Here is a 20248-nt window from a genome sequence, read left to right on the forward strand (position 1 = left end):
GAGGGGAACCTGGGAAAGGAGATATTGTAAACAAGAAAACATATAATTAAAAAAAATAAGAAAAAGAGTAATAATAAAAACAAATTTTTATGTGCTATCTAAATAATAGCCTTTTAATAGATGTACTTTCTTTTTTTTTTGTTTTTCCAAAACAGGGTTTCTCTGTATAGTCCTGGCTGTCCTGGAACTCACTCTGCAGACCAGGCTGGCCTCAAACTCAGAAATCCACCTGCCTCTGCCTCCCAAGTGCTGGGATTAAAGACATGCACCGCCACTGCCTGGCATAGATGTACTTTCAATTGAAATTAGTTAATATGTTTAAATTAAATTTACTTTGTAGGTTTTTAACTCTTTAAATTATCTTTAATCTTTTTTTGCAGTCACTTCATTATCCTGTTGTCCCCCCCTCCTGGTTCTCCCTCTGACAGTTCCTCATCCCATTCCTCCTCCCCTGTCACCAAGAGGACGTCCTCACCTCCCTACCTTCTCACCCTGTCAGGCCTCCCCATTCCCTGAGGCATCAAGTCTCTCTAGGGTTAGGTGCATCTTCTCTCACTGAGGCCAGACCAGGCAGTCCTCTGCTGTATATGTGTCGGGGGTCTCATCCTAGCTCCTGTATGATGCCTGGTTGGTGGCTCAGTGTCTGAGAGATCTCAGGGGTCCAGGTTAGTTGAGGCTACTGGTCTTCCTATGGAGTCGTCCTCCTCCTCAGCTTCTTCCAGCCTTTCCCTGGTTCAACTACAGGGGTCCCTGGCTTCTGTCCATTGGTTGGATGTAAGTATCTGTGTATCGTAGCATTCTGCTAGATGGTGATGTTGTATATGTTCACCAGTGATTTTTCAGTTTGATTGTACTGAGACACACCCAAGTGATTTGCGTCATACCCCTATGAACGTATTAATAGAGAGGGCAAACCAAGGGTCAAAAACCCTCCCAGAATACGTATGGTACTAACCCAAACTTGGCGACCCTGGTAGATTAACACACACACACACACACACACACACACACACACAAATTATACAAAGGAGAATGCCTTGAATACCTATTTAGCTTCATCTTTCTTGCTGCGGTGAAACTGGAACAAAATCAGCCTAGGGAATACAGATTTATTTAGATTTCACTTCCAAGTCACAGTCCACCAAAGGAGACTAAGGCAAGAACTTTATGCCGCGCCACCTTACTGTACCACACAGCATTGTCTGAATCCCTGAGAACATGCTTACAGACAAGAGAGTGCAGCAGAGAACATGGAGCTGCTGCTGTCTGTCTCCTGCAGGCTTCTACAGCCAGGACCACCTGCCTAGAGATGGTACAGCCCATTGTTGGCAGGACACTCCCGTAAAGTTAATGTCCATTCATAGCGGACCACTTTGATCCAGGCAATTCCTTAATTTAGGCTGCCCTCTCAGAAAAATGTATCTTGAGTCAGGTTGATGGTTAAAGCCAACCTTTAGTCTCCTTGTCTCTCCTTTTCTCTCTGCTTTCCTCCCTCCATCTATCCAATTGCCTCTCTGTCTCTCTCTGTGTGTCTCTGCCTCTGTCTCTGTCTCATCTCTCTCTCTCTCTCTCTCTCTCTCTCTCTCTCTCTCTCTCTCTCTCTCTCTCAGAATGTTATGCATCCCACCTTCCCAAAAAGAATGACTCTGACCTCTGAAGCTAAGAGTAAAAATGAAATATTTATGTCCAGTATTTTTATCCTACCCACAACATATCTAACACAGTTACTACTCATCAGAAACCAAAGTCATCATAGTATTGATATAATACTATGTATGTATTCACGTACTTAATCAATACACAGTATTGATTATAGTACTATTAGAAGCTTTGCTTCACGTCTTTTAATGAAACTGTCATGTCATTATTATTCTATTATGACATAAATCTATAAAGCCATATATGTATAGAAAGACACTTTATATTAGAAAAAATAGAACTTGCCCAAGGGCACTCGCTGCTCTTACAGATCACATGGGTTTGTTTTCAGCACTCACAACTATCTGTAACCCCAGTTGAAGGCATCCAACATTCTCTTTGGTCTCCACAGGTACCAGGCTCACAGCAGGTATTCATGCACTCATGAAAGCAAACACTCCTCCTGACATAAAATAAAAAGAGAATTTCTTTTAAAATCTACATACTCAATTTGTAGATCTTCCAATTTTTAAAATAGAAAACCAATTAACATTATATAAAATATAGAGTATTAGCAATAGAGAACTCCTCAGAGAAAATCACAGATGCTGGTACGGATTGACATAGTGAAGTAAAGCCATATGGTGAGTCCGTTGGAAGCTATATGCAGAGCTTTATGTCAAGGAAGGTTCCATGGAAAGGCAAACTATATGCTCGGATTCTTTTGGTCTGGCTTGCGATGAGCCTTGTTGAATTCATTGGAAACACTGCATTTATGCATCTTAAGTAACTGCTCTTGCCCTGAATTTTATTAGGTACAATTTGCTACTTTAGTACATGTTAGAGTTATATGTTATTCAATAGAATACAGTCCAGATGATGGAATATTTTCTGAATAACACTGATCTGGGCATAAGTTATGTACATATGTGTGTTTGTGTGTGTGTGTGTGTGTGTGTATGTGTGTGTATGATATGTGCATATGTGATATATAGTTTTAGATTCTTTGCAATGATTACAAATAATATATAGAATAAGAAGTGTCTAATGGGGAAGACTGCTTTGATACACAAGAGAAAAATATAGATCCACTTCAATAAGACGATGCTATACACTCAATTTTAGTATAAATTCTGTTACTGGGGAAGTGAGACTCTCTAAAATCTATATCCCATAATAATCTTGTCATTTATCGGCTAGCCTTTTTTCTCAAATAGAGAGATGCTTTTTCAGAAGGTAATCAATAAAACTGACCAATATATTTAATAATCCAGTGGGAAATTAAAATAAAGCCATGTATTAGGTGGGTCAGTTCATATTAATTTTATTAGCACACTTTCAGTTTTTTACCATTTCCCAGGGTTTGTTCTGTGCCATATACTTCTAGGATACTATTTTAAATGATTCTCAAATCTACGTATCTGTGCACAAAAGCTCTTAATAGAACCCTGAAATCATTCTGTACTTTGAACCTAGGAATAGCACCCAATGAAGGTAGTTTTCCCCAAGTATATCAAAGAATTGAAGCATTCTGTACCCTTATTTAGTCACAAGAACCAATGGCTTTGGTCTGTCTGTCTATCTATTATCTATCTATCTATTATCTATCTATCTATCTATCTATCTATCTATCTATCTATCTATCTATCTATCTATCTATCTACCTACCTACCTACCTACCTACCTACCTACCTACCTACCTACCTATCCAATCTATCTATCTATCTATCTATCTATCTATCTATCTATCTATCTATCTATCTATCTATTTATCTATCTATCTACCTATCTATCTAACTACCTATCTAACTACCTATCTATCTATTTATGTTGGGAAATACATTAGAACACCGGAACACTGCTCACTACTGTCTGTTCCCACTGACAGCCCTGATGTTCAGTCTGGTAAAACCCTCACCGCTACTGTTCATTTGTTTCTGGACCCAATGTTTTATTACTAGAACTTATTAGGCTCTGGGTCTGTAGGAGAGGAAGCAATGAAGCAGTTAACACAAAATCAGTCCCGAATGAGAAAGCCTGAGGTCTGTTTGACACTTTCTCACTGTTTATGTGGTCAAGGTAAGAGCAACACCAAGTGCAGGAACCCAGCCTCTTGCTCCTACTCCAGAAAAGCTCAGAAATAGGAGTGAGCCTCATTTGTTAACTAACTCTTCTATGGCTTTTCCTAATCCTGGTGCTGTCTCTAGAATGAAGCTTTCAGGTTTCCTCCTCTGTAATGGCTCCATATAGGTCCATAATAATGTTAGTAGAATTTTGTCCTTGTGAGCTTTGAAGAATTGAAATTAACCTCCTAAACAAGTACCAATAATCCTATGCCTAATTAATATAGTGTTAAAAGCTTGTATTATTTACAATTATATCTCATAACAGTATAGTAACTATTTGGCAGTTTTATATGAAATTTCAAGAATAGTTTGAACCTGCGATTTTCTTGTCCCACCATACGTTCAGAATATATGAACAAGATGAGAATAGAATTACCATATTTCCACATCCCACAATACTTTTACATTTATAATATGGGTGCCGATGCACACAACTTCATTCAGGTTAAAATACATCTTTATTAAATCTGTAAAGGTATTTGTTTCAAATACCTTTTTCTTCCTGTTTTCTACCTGTCAACTAAAATATATCAGACCTGTATCTCATAATTTTTATAGTTTATAAAAGAAAACATTGCTTAGGGTGTAGAACTCCATGCCTATAATCTCATCACTGAGGATACCATGTCAGGAAAATTTTGAGTTCAAGGTCACCCTATGCTGCATGAATGGTGGAAGAAATAATGGGTATATTGTTACCCAGTAGGCCTGGAAAAGGATAAATGCCAAAAACCACTGACCCACTGAATACCACAGAGATATATTTGAAGCTGGAAGGGCGGAGGAAATGGCACCAAACATTTTCTTGTAGTCTTGAGAAAGCTGAAGGATATTCAGATTCATTACTCATACGTGCTTTCAGTCAATATGCACCATTAGATATAAAGGCATACATACCTTTGATTTTTTTCACGGTCCTTAAAAGCAAACTGCATTATCGGCTATAGGTTTATGGACATGACACTGAGTCTACAGGAAGTCTCCCTCTTGAAATGTGCTCATTTATTATTATTGTGTGATTGATAGTGAGGAAGGCACATGGGTGCCGTGGCAAACATGTAGAGGTCAGAGGACAGTCTGATGACTGTGGAGTTGTCTCTCCTTCTACCGTTATATGGGTTCTGGGAATTGAATCCAGGTCACCAGGCTTGCATGGCAAAGCTCTTTATACATCTAGCTGTCTCGCTGGCCCCATTCTTATTGGTGAAACAATATTGATGTAATCTGTACCTGTCACATCCTGAAATTATATATTCTTATATCACAGTTTACTCTATATTGTAAATTCTATGGGTTCTTTTTTTTTAATTTTATATAAAATATTTAATTTTTAAAACACAGACTATTCATGTCACATACATAGTTTCAATTTTAGGTTAGCTGCTTATGGCCAGCAGATGTACCAAATGTGACAAATAATAATTTAGATACTGTCACTTATAGGAAAGTCTAAAACTCTAAGACTCACCATATTAAAATTTCAGAGATTTGAATACTCTATTTTGCTAAATTTCAAAACATTTCTTTACTTCCTCTACTGTTTTATTAAGTTGTTAGTACTCAATGTTCAAATAAAAGCAAAATATTTTTTCCATTAATTTTTTTCTTTCACCAACAGAATACCATCAAAAATAAAATGGCCAACTGAAAACTCATTTTTAATAGGCATAAACTGGAAAATTATCTTTAAAATATTCTGTCACCAAACAGTGTTTCCTGAATGTTTGTAAATGCAGGTTCACAAATCATATAAAGGGCAGGCATGAAGTTAACCTGGCTTTTCATAGCAATTCTTCCCTATTTAATATTCCAATGGAAAAGGTACTAGAACAACTGAGATTGTCAGTTGGCACACTCAGTTTCCCAGAGTCTGTTATCTATTAATAATGAAGGAGATGCAGGCTATTTACCTTTGGTTCCTTTCCAGAAATATAGTTTTGGGTTTTTTTTTTTGTGTGTGAACGTAAGCATAGTGAGACTTGGCAACATCATAGTTATTCTTTCTTGGTTGATTTCAATAGAACAAGTGTGCATTGATATGTGTTCACCACTGGGCTATGAAAGAGATGGTTTTACGGCTTTGAGAATCTCCAGTGATGACTGACTTACGTATTCGGCCAGTGATTGTTAGCAACCGGTCTTTTCAGTGTCTGCACTTCCCCCTTGTTGTTGGGTGCCATGTTGTCAGGATCATGCAGTAACGTTCCATTTCCATGTGGAGTCTGTGCACACACTTCATTGTGCTATCTCCTTGTCTGAGTGTCTCACAACTTAGCGATGCACACACCGAAGGGCATCTTCATTTATTCAGCACCATGGCAATGATACTACAACTGCCATAGAACAGCTTCACAGGTGTGAATTTAGGTTTGCAGCTTTCTTGTCAAAAAAAAAAAAATACATGAAGTATAATTTTATGCGGTATTGTAAGAATATATTAAGTCTCACGAATCATTGCCAAACTCTCGTTGTGGTAGTTGCCTCAAACTGGATTTCTTTCAAAAGTGAGGTGAAGTTTCTATTGTGACACTTCCTCTTCCAGCATTTTGTCTTCTCCGAGTTATGTATTTTAGTTTTTTAATAGATATATTGTAATATTCTCCTTTGGGATTACTTGGTGAGATAATATTTTGAGAATATTTACATTTCCTTATTTGAGGCCTGGATATAATCTCCAATGAGATATATGCTTAGATGTTTTGCTCATCATTAATTGAATTTTTTGTTTGATTATTACCTTGTTTTAAGAATTATTTGGGGGCTATAGATATGGCTCAAAAGTTAAGAGCACCGACTGCTCTTCCAGAGGACCAGGATTCCATTCCCAGCATGCATAGGACAGAGAACAAACAATGTTAACTTCAGCTCCAGGGAATCTTTACATCTTGGTGGCCTATGTGGTCAACTACGTAAATATGGTGACTATACACTTAAACATTAAAACACCCATATACATAAAACACATAAAAACAACCACTTGTAGACCTGGAGTATTAGTCTTCACTGATATTTGAGCCTTGGAAACCTCTTTTTTGCCTGTTTTTATTTTTTTGAATTTTCTCAACAGTCCATATGGCAGCACGGAAACTTTCATTTGTTTTGAATCTTAACTTATAGATCCACAGATTGGTTATGTATTCCATGTTAAGATAATGGGGGAATGTACTTTTACCAATCAACAATAGTTGAGATAATGCTTAGCAGTGTTCTCCCCCACTATTGAAAGTGTTTTGTGACTATTCTTATAAGAAAGACATCACTTACACGTACAGGTAAGACAGTTTCTGGGCATGCTTAGTTTGTATAGATCACGTGTTTGATTCCCCCATCGACATGACAATCCAGATGTGGAAACAGTGACATGAATAGCTAATACCCACACTCCTTGTATTGTGAGATGTGAAAGCCATAGGCGATTCAGTCACAACTTTCAGGGAAGTTAGCTTGGAGGACACAACGCAGCAGAATAACATAAGGTAGACCTTGTTTCAAAAAGGGTAGAAGAGAGTAATAAGTCTCAAAATGTCTTAACTTGACACACGTGTGCTCATGTGCACATGCACACACGCATATATACACATAGGACACACATGGACACACACTCAAAAACAGATAAATGGACAGCAAAGGAGTACCTCAGCAGAGATATTATTGTGACTATCAGACTATTCATGTAACCTAATGGTAACTCATAGACTCTGCCATTTTGACTAGTGTCCTAAATTTCCCTAAAAAGTTCTTAGGCAACCTACGTGGTTAATATTTATTTAAGGGATAAGACCTACATCAAAGAACCTGTTTCAAGAACTGCCCATCTAACGTTTAACAGTTTGACTATTCCAGGAAGAAGTAATCACAAATAGAAATTTTACCTGAATGTGGTGGCACGCAACTTGAGAAGCCAGGGCAGGGGCTACTGAGTCCGAGCTTAGCCCGAGGTGCACAGGCCATGTCTCCATAAAATTAAACTCATTCTGAAGAGCAATCATGCAAAATCATAATTAATTCACCCATGTTATCATATTGTCAGCTTCTCACAATTGGAATAGAACTGAAACCTTTTATTTCAGCTCTGCATCTATAAAGACTTAGACAGGGGAAGGACTAATGGAAAGAAGTGGATATAAAACGTTAACGGCAGACCATTTTTATACCACTTTACATTTAGCTTTAATTGTGAACTTGGCACCACTTGGATCGCATGAGAGTAAAGCCTAGATTGAAGAACTGCTTAGATGATAATGGCCCATGGGCGTGTCTTGTGGGCGACTGACCAGATTATTGATTTGTATAGAAGGGCACCATTGCCTAGTTAGGGGTTTCTGAGCTGAAGAAAGCTAGCTAAAATAGGAGTCTAGGAGAAAGCCAGCAAGCAGTGTTTCCCCCACGATGTCCGCTTATGCTCTTGTTTCAGCTCCTAGCTCCTGCCCCCGAGTTCCTTCAGTGGCCATGATCTGGATGTGTAACCAAAATAAACACTGTCTGCCCCACTATCGCTTTTGGCAAACTTGTCCTATCACAGCAACAGGAAGGAAACTAGAGACTAGAAGACCCATGTGTAGACACACACTGTTCTTAAAGTAGTACTTACATAAGTCTTTGAAAGCCATTAATCATTGCGATTAAATTTTTTGCTAAACAGAACTTTTGCCTATCATTAAATAGAAACAAACAGCAATTATCTCACATACAGCTGCATCTGTTAGACTATTTTGTGTGTGTGTGTGTGAGAAAAGGAGGAAAAGCTCCCTGTGTTCCGGTTACCGTCTCTCGAATCTTCCTCTGTCCTTCTGACGAGTTTTAAATGAACAGATGTAGACCCAGGAATAGAAAGATGAGTATCATTTACTTACAGTTAAACTCAGCCTTGCTTTCTAAACTCACATATACCAAGTAAGCCGAGCTCACCTTAGCTCTGCCAATTTCATAATTTTATAACATCATTTTATTTTGCTTTTGAAAACAAAGACAAAAACAAAGACAAAAAACGCATCTGCATCCATTTTTTTTTTTTTTTTTTTTTTTTTTTGGTCGCAGACCCAGGTATCAGGTGGGGCGCTATTGATATTGTTTTTCTTCCTCAGTGGATGGTTTACAGCTCAAGTTCCTTTCCCCTCAGGCCTTGTCATTAGTACAATCAAAGTCTACACTGAGTCATTAGAAAAAAAAAAGTACTTACCTCTCAGCACCGTTTGATATTCGCAAATAAAATATGCTTACAGTTTCAATCTATTGTATGGACTGTTGATTTATAAGATTGCGTTTTGGGAGGCCAAAGAATGACAAACTAACTTATTTTTGGTGTATTATTATTTTTTTCTCTATATATTCCTTGAAGCAGTGGCATTGACCTTTAAGTTCTGACTTTTATTAGAGAAAACTAAATAAGTAAGAAAAAAATTATATGGACATTTCTGTAAATGTCTTTTGAAATCTCATTGTGCCTGCTCACTTCAGAGATGGAAGGTGGGGTTAGCCTAAGAGACTGACTAGCAGGGGATGAAGTACTTCTCCGTGACAGATCATTTCCCTTTAGCCCTGTATCTGGCTCCTTTCTAGTATAACAGAAATCACCCTCTGCATTCCAGGGTGGCTGTAACCAATTGATGGGAATTGCCAGTTATTCAGTAGTTCCCTCCTCTGAAAATAATGCACCTTGTTGGGGCTGGAGAAATGGCTCAGTGGTTAAGAGCACTGACTGCTCTTCCAAAGATCCTGAGTTCAAATCCCAGCAACCACATGGTGACTCACAACCATCTTTAATGGGATCCGGTGCCCTCTTCTGGTGTGTCTGAAGATGGTGTACTCATATACATAAAATAAGTAAACCTTTAGAAAAGAAAACAATACATTGTTGCTCACATCAGTATGCTCCACCCTCACATAACAAGTGTCTATTCTGGGGACCCAGACAAGGCTCACTTGTGTGACAGTTCTTCAAAGCACAATGTTCTAAATATTCTCCCTCTATTACTATGTGCTGTGTCTACTTTAAATAGTATTTTAAAATTATCTAATACCTGAAACCAGATGCATTTGTAATTGTAAAAAAAAAAAAAAAAAAAAAAAAAAGCTAAGAGACAGAACTCCAAGCATTATTATGAGACCACTGTTGTATCACAAAAATATTCAGAAATAGATCAGTGAGAGTCTATTTAATATTGATTTTATTGGCTATATAGTTACTCACAAGGGTTCCCCCCACCCAGGATAAAGCAATGGTTTTTTTTCTTTTTTTTTTATTAGATATTTTCTTTATTTACATGTCATATGATATCTCCTTTCCCAGTTTTCCCTCCAAACAAAAAACAAGAACAAACCCCCGCTCCCTCCCCCCTCCCCCTGCTCGCCACCCCATCCTCTCCTGCTTATACAATAATAGGTTTTTTTTTTTTTTTAAAAAAAGGTCAGCTTAATATTTAGATATTATATGTATATGGAAGGTACATACATTTTCCTTTTCCTTTTTCAACATTTAGAATTTCATGCAAATAATATTGCTAACAGTCTACAAAGCTTCAAGGTAAAGGAAAAGTGTTGAAATAATGGAAAAGTTAAAAATTTATGTGCTATGTTATATTTGCACATAACTCCAAAGGTCATTTAGTCATATTCAACATGTTTGTGATGTCAGCTCAGATTAATTCTGGTTACATGCTTCCTGTATTTTATAATTATATTTTAATACTACACATGGTGATATGAGACTTTTATATATAAATTTACACCTATAATTCTTCAATATGACAACACCATGGCATTATTAAATTACAAAGAATAGTCATGAAACCCTCCGTATGGCCAAACCAAGACGAGACAATGCACACCAGTTTTATTGTATCCCCTGATTTAACTAATGCAGTGGCTGCCGCACACCAGTACTCCATAGAAGAGATAAACATCCACTCCATTGTCCCTGTGTAAGATTTGTCTATTTACTCCAGGCCAAACTCACTAGGAGAAAATAATTTGTGGCAGGCATGATTTCATCTTAATTAAACAGAAATTACAGAGTTTATTACATAATGAATCTTCTGTGACTGAGCTTTGTTCTTCTTATGTATTAATATACTCTATAGAACTGAGCAAAATTATCAATGCAGTCTGAGCTTGAAAATGCTTCACGAATGGAGATGGAGCACTTATTGTATGCATATGTTTTGTACTTTTCAAAGGCTCATGAATATACCTGGGAATGATAGTTTTATAATGTGGCATCTGACAACTTTCAAAAACACAATTACTGTGCCTCCTTCACTTAAAGTTTTGCTTCATGACACGAGAGATAGGATGGTAATTTTAGCACATGCTTCCTGTTGAAGTGTATCCATCTCTGGGCTTATTGTGTGTCTTCTGATCTATTCATAAGTGAATGCTACATATGAGATTAAAACCTTGATGGATGTATTGTTTAATGTTTTCAGTCTTCAGTGGTTTGGGGGTGAGTTTTTGAATCATAGATATAGGCTAACTGAATAGCTACAGGCAACCTATGGAATGCTGAGAGTGGGAGAAACCGTCTTCCCCAAGGAAAAGCACATCAATTGGTTAACCCATACCAAATGTTCATTTCTATAATGCCCACACAAGTAATGTTATACAGACAGAAAAGGTAATATTTAGGATATATATATATACATATATACATGTATATATATATATATGTATATATGTATATGTATATACATATATATACATATATATATGTATATATATATGTTTATATGTATTTTGCCTATATATGTATTTTTGCTATTATACATGTATATGTATATACATATATAGTTATACAAATATGTATATAACAGCAGTTAATGAAAAGAGAGGCCATGAATTTTTTAAAGATTTATTTATTTATTTATTTATTTTATGCATATGAGTATACACTGTAGCTGTACAGATAGTTGTGAACCTTCATCTGGTTGTTGGGAATTGACTTTTAGAACCTCTGCTCACTCTGTTCAACCCAGCTTGCTCCAGTCAACCCCGCTCGCTCCGGCCCAAAGATTTATTTATTTATTATATCTAAGTACACTGTAATTGACTTCAGACACACCAGAAGAGGGTGTCAGATCTCATTACAGGTGATTGTGAGCCACCATGTGGTTGCCAGGATTTGAACTCAGGACCTTCGGAAGAGCAGTCAGTGCTCTTGCCCGCTGAGCCATCGTACCAGCCCGAGGCTATGAAATTTAAAGAAAGCAAGGAGGGCTAGATGGGAGGATTTGGAGAAAAGGAATGGAGCAGTGATGTTGGAATTATATTATAGTCTCAGAAATAAAAATAATAATAATAATTTTAAAAATTGTACAATGTGATCATGCTAACCCCAGAAGTAGTCAGTGACATTCTGCCAGTGTTTCAACATAGGAAGAGTCAAGAAAGACAATCAAAAATATGGGTTATCAAAGCACATCAAGTCTGCAATGGAATGACAGGGCTCACTGACAATATTCTATGATATTTTCATCCTTATTATTCAACCATGGCAGGTATGTTCTATGCAGAGACAGGTTGGGTACATTTAACTTACAGCAGTAAGGGTAATAGCTTTCTATTCTTGTCCAAAATCTTTCATTGCATGTGTGTGTGTGTGTGTGTGTGTGTGTGTATGTGTGTATAAATTATGTGATTAACTTACATTGACACAGTCAATACATGTGTAGACACATCCACAAAAAACAAGAGAGAGAGGAAGAAAGGTTAATAAGATATTATGGTATACTAAGATCTTTTGTTGTCACTATCTTTGTGTATGTTGATAAATAATAGAGACTTTAATTATCTTGAGTGGGGATTCATGTGATAAAGCCTAAAGCTAAATCACTAATTGTTATGAAATTCTTTTAATTCCTTAAAAAAAAAAATCATGTGTATGGTGATGAATGGTTGTTACCCCAGGACTTGAGAAGCTGAGACCAAAAAGAATTTAGGGCCACCCAGGTCTCTGGAGTGAGAATCTACTTCAAAAACAAAAATCCAGCAACAACCACTGCAATAAAATCTACAACAAAGCCCCAAAAAACTTCATTGTTCACATTAGATTACATTAGATTATTACCTCATTCTATTAGAGGATATTAATGATTTCATAAAGAAAGTTGTTGTTGGATCCTGAGAATTAACTCCCTACGGTCTTGACACTGTCACCCTGCCAAGGAGGAGGAGGAGGTCTGCAGCTCTGTTTTAGAGTAGGCAACTGTCTCTTGGATTTGTTTGCACCAAGCTAATCAGTGGGCTCTGTGTGTGTGTGTGTGTGTGTGTGTGTGTGTGTGCGCGCGCGCGCACACACACACGCTTATGTTCACAGACTTGAGAAAGTGTTGCTTTATAACATAAAGATTTTAGTATTTTAGTTTGGGGAACTGTAGAGATGGCACAATGTTTCAGAATGCTCGCTTTGCTTTCAGAGTTCCTTGTATCCACATCTGGTGGCTTAACACCAGTCTCCAGCTGCAGAGATCAATCCCCTTTTCTGGCCTCTGCAGGCACTTGCCTATATATGCACTCACTCAGCCACGCCCATACATATTAATAATGTTTTTTAAAAATATTATAGTTTTCATATTTTATCATCCACTAGCTAAGTGAAATGCCACATTTTATTCTTCCATATACTTATCAAAGATGGTAGTTTTTAAATCTGTGCTCTTATACAGTATTTCCTTTATTCAGAACTAAACATTCCATAATTACGTATTTTTATTCTAATGTAAACATGCCTTCAATTTGTCCTTGCCCCTCAGATGTAAAACATACTCTATTGGAACCAGCAACTAAAATAGCACATACTCCATACAGTTTTCTGTCTTTTATCCCCCTTAGTGGCTTGGAATAATTTTACTATGCAGCCTTTAACTCTCCATGTAATGCTAGATGGTCTTGAACTCCCATATTTTGTGGCTGTGGTTGTGCCTCCCAAGTGCTTGGATTGGAGGAGCTGTATTTCCCCAAGCCAAGCAAAATCTCTCTCTCTCTCTCTCTCTCTCTCTCTCTCTCTCTCTCTCTCTCTCTCTCTCTCTCTCTCTCTCTCTCTCTCTCTCTCTTTCTCTTTCTCTCTCTCTCTCTCCCCCTCCCTCCCCCTCTCTGTTTCTCTCTGTCTTTCTGTCTCTGTCTCTGTCTGTCTGTCTGTCTGACTGTGTAGGTGCACATATATCTGTGAGCATGAACAGGCCAGAAGGTGGTTGAGGTACCTTCATTTATCATTGGCTATCTTATTCTTTTCAGACCGAGCCTCTCCCTGAGCTTGGAGCTCACTGTCTGTTTTGCTAGACTGACATTCTATAAATGCCCTGGGTTCTCCCTCTCTCTATCTCCAAACATAGTTCTTATGCATACATATATGTCCAGACTACAAGAGGGTCTCGCTGATCCAAACTCAGATCTTCCTGCGTATACAGCAGGGTTTTACCAGCTGAGCCATTTTCCCATACCCTGAAACCTTAACGTTCAATAAGAAGTGTCATATTTTATGGATGTAACTATTACTAAATAAATAAAGTAAAAGTCCAGGTTACTCTAAAATTAATTCTCAGCACCTCCCAGTGCATGGTGTGTCTGAAGTAAAAAGTTAATATTATTTCAATATGTCAATTTTGTCGTTTATGTCATTTAATTTTGTCCTTTATGCAATCAAAACACATGCAGACAAGTAACTCGTCTTGTCTTTTTCCAGAAAGCCACATCCTGGAAGATGTCAACAAATGTATTATAGCCTTGAGGGATCAGGATGCTGATAATTTAGACCGTGCTGCTGGTGCCATCAGAGGACGGGCCGCAAGAGTAGCTCACATCGTCACGGGTGAGATGGATAGCTACGAACCTGGTGCTTACACAGAAGGTGTGATGAGAAATGTCAACTTCCTTACAAGCACTGGTGAGTCTCTGTCCACAGTGACAGCTCCACTGTTCCTCAGGTCTGAATCTGCAGAACACACATAGGAAGACCCTGGGAAGACACGGGCTCTTGGGCCGTGTCACTTGATTGCGCACTAACTAGCCAGTAGCACATCACTAATGCCATCTAATTGGTGTTTGGTATCCTGTCTATGCGATGCAAAACTTATCCTAGTGAAATAAATATATTCATTGAGAGAGAGAGAGAAAAAAAAGGTCTTTTCAAATACATGCAATACTCCCAGGCCTTAGCCACTTGTGTTTATTAATGTTGGAGATGTTTGGAGCTATAATTAGGCCAGCATGGGGTTAAGCATGCAATAGTCTGCGGCCTTTCATTTCGCTATATTATTGGTACCCCTGGGTTTCTTTTTATTTAACCATAGCAGGTTCTTCCTATGTATGCAGAGGCATGCTGGCTACCCTTAACTTACAATTCTATGGAAAATAGCATTCTGATTCTTGCCTAAATTTTCTCTCCTTGTTTAAGAAATATATAATACAGGACTGTTTTGGTTGCAGTACCCAAGTTACTAGTTTATAAAATTGGGCAGAGAATGCTTTGAATCTCTCGGTATAATGATATTTTCTTTTCAAATGCTATTGTTAGCGTTTCGCCAAGGGACCCATGGAAATGTCAGGATTCGCACAGATTCATGAGCAAAGATGACAGTCAACAAGGTTTTATATATCATCAGGGCAGAAACTCCTTTCCTGTGAACCCCCTTTGTCAATGTGAAACTCGTCTGGATTTGGAAAGCCTCTCATTTATTGCTTCTCTATAAAGGTGCGATGTTGTGTCTGGGATTCCTCCAGCATTTAGATTCCAGGTTTAAATCGTCATCCCTTAGGGGGTGCGCAGGGGATGTTAATTATGAAAAACTTCATATTTTTTTTGTGTGTGTGAAAGGGAGGAATGCACGATACTTTTATATTTTATCACTTTAGTCTAGGTGTTGTGATGTTTGGTTCGTGTACCATAGGTATGCCTGCCCCCTGAGAACCAAAGAGAGCATCAGATCTCCTGGAACCGGGATTACAGATGGTATGATCCACACTAAGTGGGTGCTAAGGATTCCACCCAGATCCTCTACAAGAAGAGCTAGTACTCTAACTGCTGAGCATCTCTCCAGCTCTGATGGGTGATATTTAAAACAAACAAACCAACCAGCAAACAAACAAAAAAAAACCAATGGCAATGAAACATTTAATATGATTTTACATTTTTGAAGGTCTTTCTTGAGATTATTTATGGGAAATCCATCAACTTTCTTATTATTTCCCTAAATTATTGAAATGTTCTGAGGGCAGGCAGTAATGGCACATGCATTGCTCTTTATATTAAACTGATAATTTCCACACCCACGCCTCAAAGTTATCAATGTAGCAAATCAAGCATATAGTTATGGAGGTACATTATTGCAAACCCAGCACTCAGACTAGGTGTGGATCCCAAGACAGAGTGTTATAATAAATTCAAGTCCAGCCTGTGCTGTAGTTTGAGACCCTGTCTCAAAACAAACAAAAACAATTGAGAACAGGAGTCATACTTTTCCCTGTGTGAAAATATGCGTACTTGCTTTGGAAGTTCGTTTTGTGACAGTCACTTAGTATCTCTTCCCTACCATATCAGATTGAAGTGGTCCTTCTTCACTCGTTCAGATCAAGTACTTGTTATCCATTTCTTAAGGGACTAAGGGTTTATTCTGGAGGCATTTTGAGTAACCGCAGCCTTAGGAACACAGATTTACCTTGCCCCAAATCTCATGATCCAACATGATTGCAGTCTCCTCATAATGTTTTTATGGTACAACGAAATTCATAATCAAGGCAACTTTAGAATAGATTGGTGGGCACATCAGAAAAAAACAAAAAGGCAGTTACATTTCTATAGGCCCAATATACTGTCTGATGGCATTCTTAGCTTTGCGTGGGTGGGAACTAGGATCTGCTAAGTGAATGGGTTCTCTTCTCCTCCTTCTGAAAACGACATTTTAAATAGAAGAGAAAGCGTACGTAGCTTTAGTTTTTTTAACCCAAATGGAAATTTCCTTTGGCGTGGAATAGCCAATGTCAACCAGGACTGCCGCACCTTGCTCGGGTCTCGGTTTTCGTGAATGCGTTAGGGAAGCCATCCCTGCAGGCTCTCTGCCATAACGTCCCTAGGAGGTGCCAGCTCTGCAGTTTTGTACTCCATAAGCAGAGACTACATATGCCAGCTACTCAAGGAGAAGTGGGAGTGAATTCCTACCATGCTCAGAACTGTTGGCAGTCACTCTGCATCAGAAAAAGTGAGGCGAAATGGTTCAGAGGCAGAAATACATTCTCTCGTTAATCCATCTGTGATTATTGATGGCTGTGGCTGAATAGCTCACCAACCCTGCGACAACTTCACAGACCGAAGAGCACAAGAACCCCAAGCCTTTCCTTCCCTCTGCCTTCGTTATAAGATAACGTTCATTATGATAGCCCCCTCCAAACTACACCTTACACCCCAAATATGAGTTGTATAGAACATTTCCAGGCTCTTCTGCACAAAATGAATCTGGTTATTAAACAAAAGCATATTTTGAGACCCCTCATTAATCATTTTGGTCTTTTCTTCAGACAAGCTTTGGGTGTATCCTTGAAGTATGCCTCTGTTTTCTTCTTTGAAAAAAAAAAAAAAGTCTAATTTGAACTTTTTTTTTTTTTTTCCAAGCAGCTTTCCTTGAAATTTATCAAAAGCAGGCCTCACAAAAGGGAATTCGGTGCAATAAATTAAATGGAAAACATAATTAGATCAGTTTGATCTCAACTAAAGCTGAAGACAGTGTGCTCTCTCTCTCTCCCACGGAGAGATTATCATGGAAAAAAAAAATACTTCCAACTCTTCTGTCCTCCACCATTGACTGACATCTTTGTTCACCCCAGGGTCATATCTTGGGCTTATCATTTAAATAATTATCTAATTACATAATTGGAAATGTCATGCTTTGTGTTCCAAAGCCTTAGGAACTCACAATTTTAGCAAAAGAATACTAATGTGGCTTGTTTTCTCTTTGTTTTTATTTTCTTTTAGGGGTTTCTAAAGCTTCTTTAAGATAACTTAGTAGGGGTCTCCTGTGAATTTTCTTTATTTCTGAGACCCTCCCCAGAACAGTACTCTTTAGAAAATTTGACTTAAGTATCTTTGTGAATGAGGAGACCTAATATTACTTTCTTATCTCAGTCACCAACAGAGTTTTGGAAAATGGTGCCTTTTGTTTTCTAATCAGAATCTGGGGCTCATTAGCAGGTTTTCAGGATTCTATGCCCTTCCAAGTCAATGGTCAAATCTTGTCAATGCCACGACTCTTTAATACAGCTCCTCATGTTATGGTGGCCCACAACCACAAAATTATTCTTGTTGCTACTTCATAACTGTTATTTTTTTTTTACCACTGTTATATGCTGTAATGTAAATATCTGTTTTCTATTGGTCTTAGGCATCCCCTGTGAGTCATTTGACCTCCAAAGGGGTCATGACCCACAGGTTGAGAACCAGAACCACTGTTCTAAATGTTTTCTTCACGTTAGAGCACAAAGTTTTCCTGCTTCAGTTCATGAATTTCCATCATTCCCTGCATGTTAGTGGTTGGTTTTAAGTGAAACATCAATATCTGGAGAGCTAGGGTTTGTTTGTTTTTTTTTTTTCAACCCTGGTATAGCATTTTAATCATCAAATGAAATCTTTTATACTCTCATAATACTGCCCAAACAATGAGCTCCTCCACTTCTTAGAAATCCCTTCTGGAAGTGCGTTGGATTATTGTCACGTTGTTTGAGACAGGGTCTTTCCGTGTAGTTCTGGGTGCACTAGAGCCTGCTATGTAAACCAGGCTGGCTTTGAACTCACAAAGATCCTCCAGGCTATGTCTTCTAAGAGCTGGGATTAAAGGTAAGTGCCACCACACCTGGCCTGGATTTTTTTTTTTTTTTTAATAACTAGCCTGCAAAACTGTAACATGAGGCTCTTTGTTACTCCATGAACACCAACTCTGCTTCTTTCTTTAGATTACAGAGAGATCTACTACAGGAGAGAACTGATAGAGAGTCCTTTCCTTTGGTTATTGGCTCTGTCAAAGTCACGAGTCAGCAGGTCAAAAACGCATCTATTGTTGCAAACCATCCAACCCTACCTAATCATCCAAAAAAAAAAGATGAAAACAGAGCAGACACATAAATGACTCTGACCAAGACATCCCCATTGCCCCTGCTGTTGAAAAAAAAAATGTATTTAGTGGGAATAAGAGTATATTCCTCCAGTGACTGATGAACAAACCGCAGATATAGCCCTAGGGTAGAGTCTTTGTCTGTCAGGCACAGATCTCTGCGTGTCGTCTTGGCACCATGGGAACAAGACATGGTGATGCCTACCTGTAATCTCAGCTTTGGGGAGCTGAAGGCTTGAAAGCAATCAGCATGAGCCCTGTCTACAGTAGCATCTAGCCTGGGATAACGAGACCTCAGGAAAAATAAAAGTAAGAGAAGACGAGAAGAAAAATGCAAGCTGGGGGGCCCTTCCTTCTTAGAAACCTGGGTGATCATACATTGACACACATCCCTCAAGGAAACTGAGGCACTTGAAATACGTTTTGAGGCCACTAGTGAAAAATTCTGCTGCATTTTCTTCCTAACAACTAAACAGTGAATTGGTTAAACTGACTGAGGAACTAAGTGTTCCTCACTTAGTTGGTAAGCTGGACTCAGGTTGCTCTCTGTATGTTGCATCTCTGCTCCATAACCCTAAGCAAATACATACAAATACCAGAGAATTTGGTCCAAAGGTCCTGACTCTCTGCAGCATTTGAAAATTACTATTCCACGTTCTAGGTAGGACTGAAAGAAATGTTCTCTGCCCAGCAGAGTGAGGCAATAGAATTTTCCCTGCAGAACTAGCTGGGGCGTATCAGTGTCTTCTCCTTTGTTGCTCCTGAAACCTTGTCCCTCCATCCATCTCCCTATCACCTCCATGCCCTCACACAGTCTATCTGCTTCATTTAATTCATTGTCCTCAAATTCACTAAAGGTGTTTTCCATGGTATGCTGTCAAAAATAGCCTACATGATCCCAGTGGACGTCTTCCCTGTCATGTGGACACCCTGAGGCTACTCCCATCTCTAGGTCTGGCCCATGCTGTGCCTCACATTTAGAAGGTTTCTACCTCTTGTTTAACATGTCAAGTAATCCTCATCTTTCAAGAAACTACATATATAGACTTGATTCCTAGGGATCCTTTTCTTTCTTCCAGCAAGAGTAATTTTTTTTTTAGTTCCAGGTAATGTGCTCTTTAAGAGGTAGGTCTCTAAGTAACTATAGTCCAGACAGCCAGGTGTTCTCTGCAAACCCTCTGGAAATGACTTTCCTTTCATAGCTGTAGAGCTTAAAGGATAGCCCTATTTGTTTCTTTTCACTGTCTCTTCCAAACACAATCTCTCTTTTATTAAGCTAAAGATGAATGATGATTATGAACAAAAATCTAACCTTTTTGGTGAAACTTCAATTTTAAAAATAATTAATTTAAAAGATTAGTTTTTAACCCAGACTGGCCTTTGAACTCACAATCC

At 38.3% G+C, this 20248-nt stretch overlaps 1 protein-coding gene across 12 annotated transcripts in view; it reads left to right on the forward strand.

The window, feature by feature from the left end:
- Ctnna3 (catenin alpha 3) overlaps positions 1–20248 on the forward strand; it is a 1512724-nt gene that overhangs the window by 1113974 nt on the left and 378502 nt on the right. For all 12 annotated transcript variants that reach the window (XM_031347507.1, XM_031347506.1, XM_031347502.1 and 9 more), the window contains one exon: positions 14440–14640. In XM_031347507.1, the coding sequence (XP_031203367.1) occupies positions 14440–14640 (201 nt within the window). The remainder of the gene's footprint in view (positions 1–14439; positions 14641–20248) is intronic.

The sequence above is a fragment of the Mastomys coucha genome, unplaced genomic scaffold (assembly GCF_008632895.1).
Source record: "Mastomys coucha isolate ucsf_1 unplaced genomic scaffold, UCSF_Mcou_1 pScaffold3, whole genome shotgun sequence".
NCBI classification, from domain to species: Eukaryota; Metazoa; Chordata; class Mammalia; order Rodentia; family Muridae; genus Mastomys; species Mastomys coucha.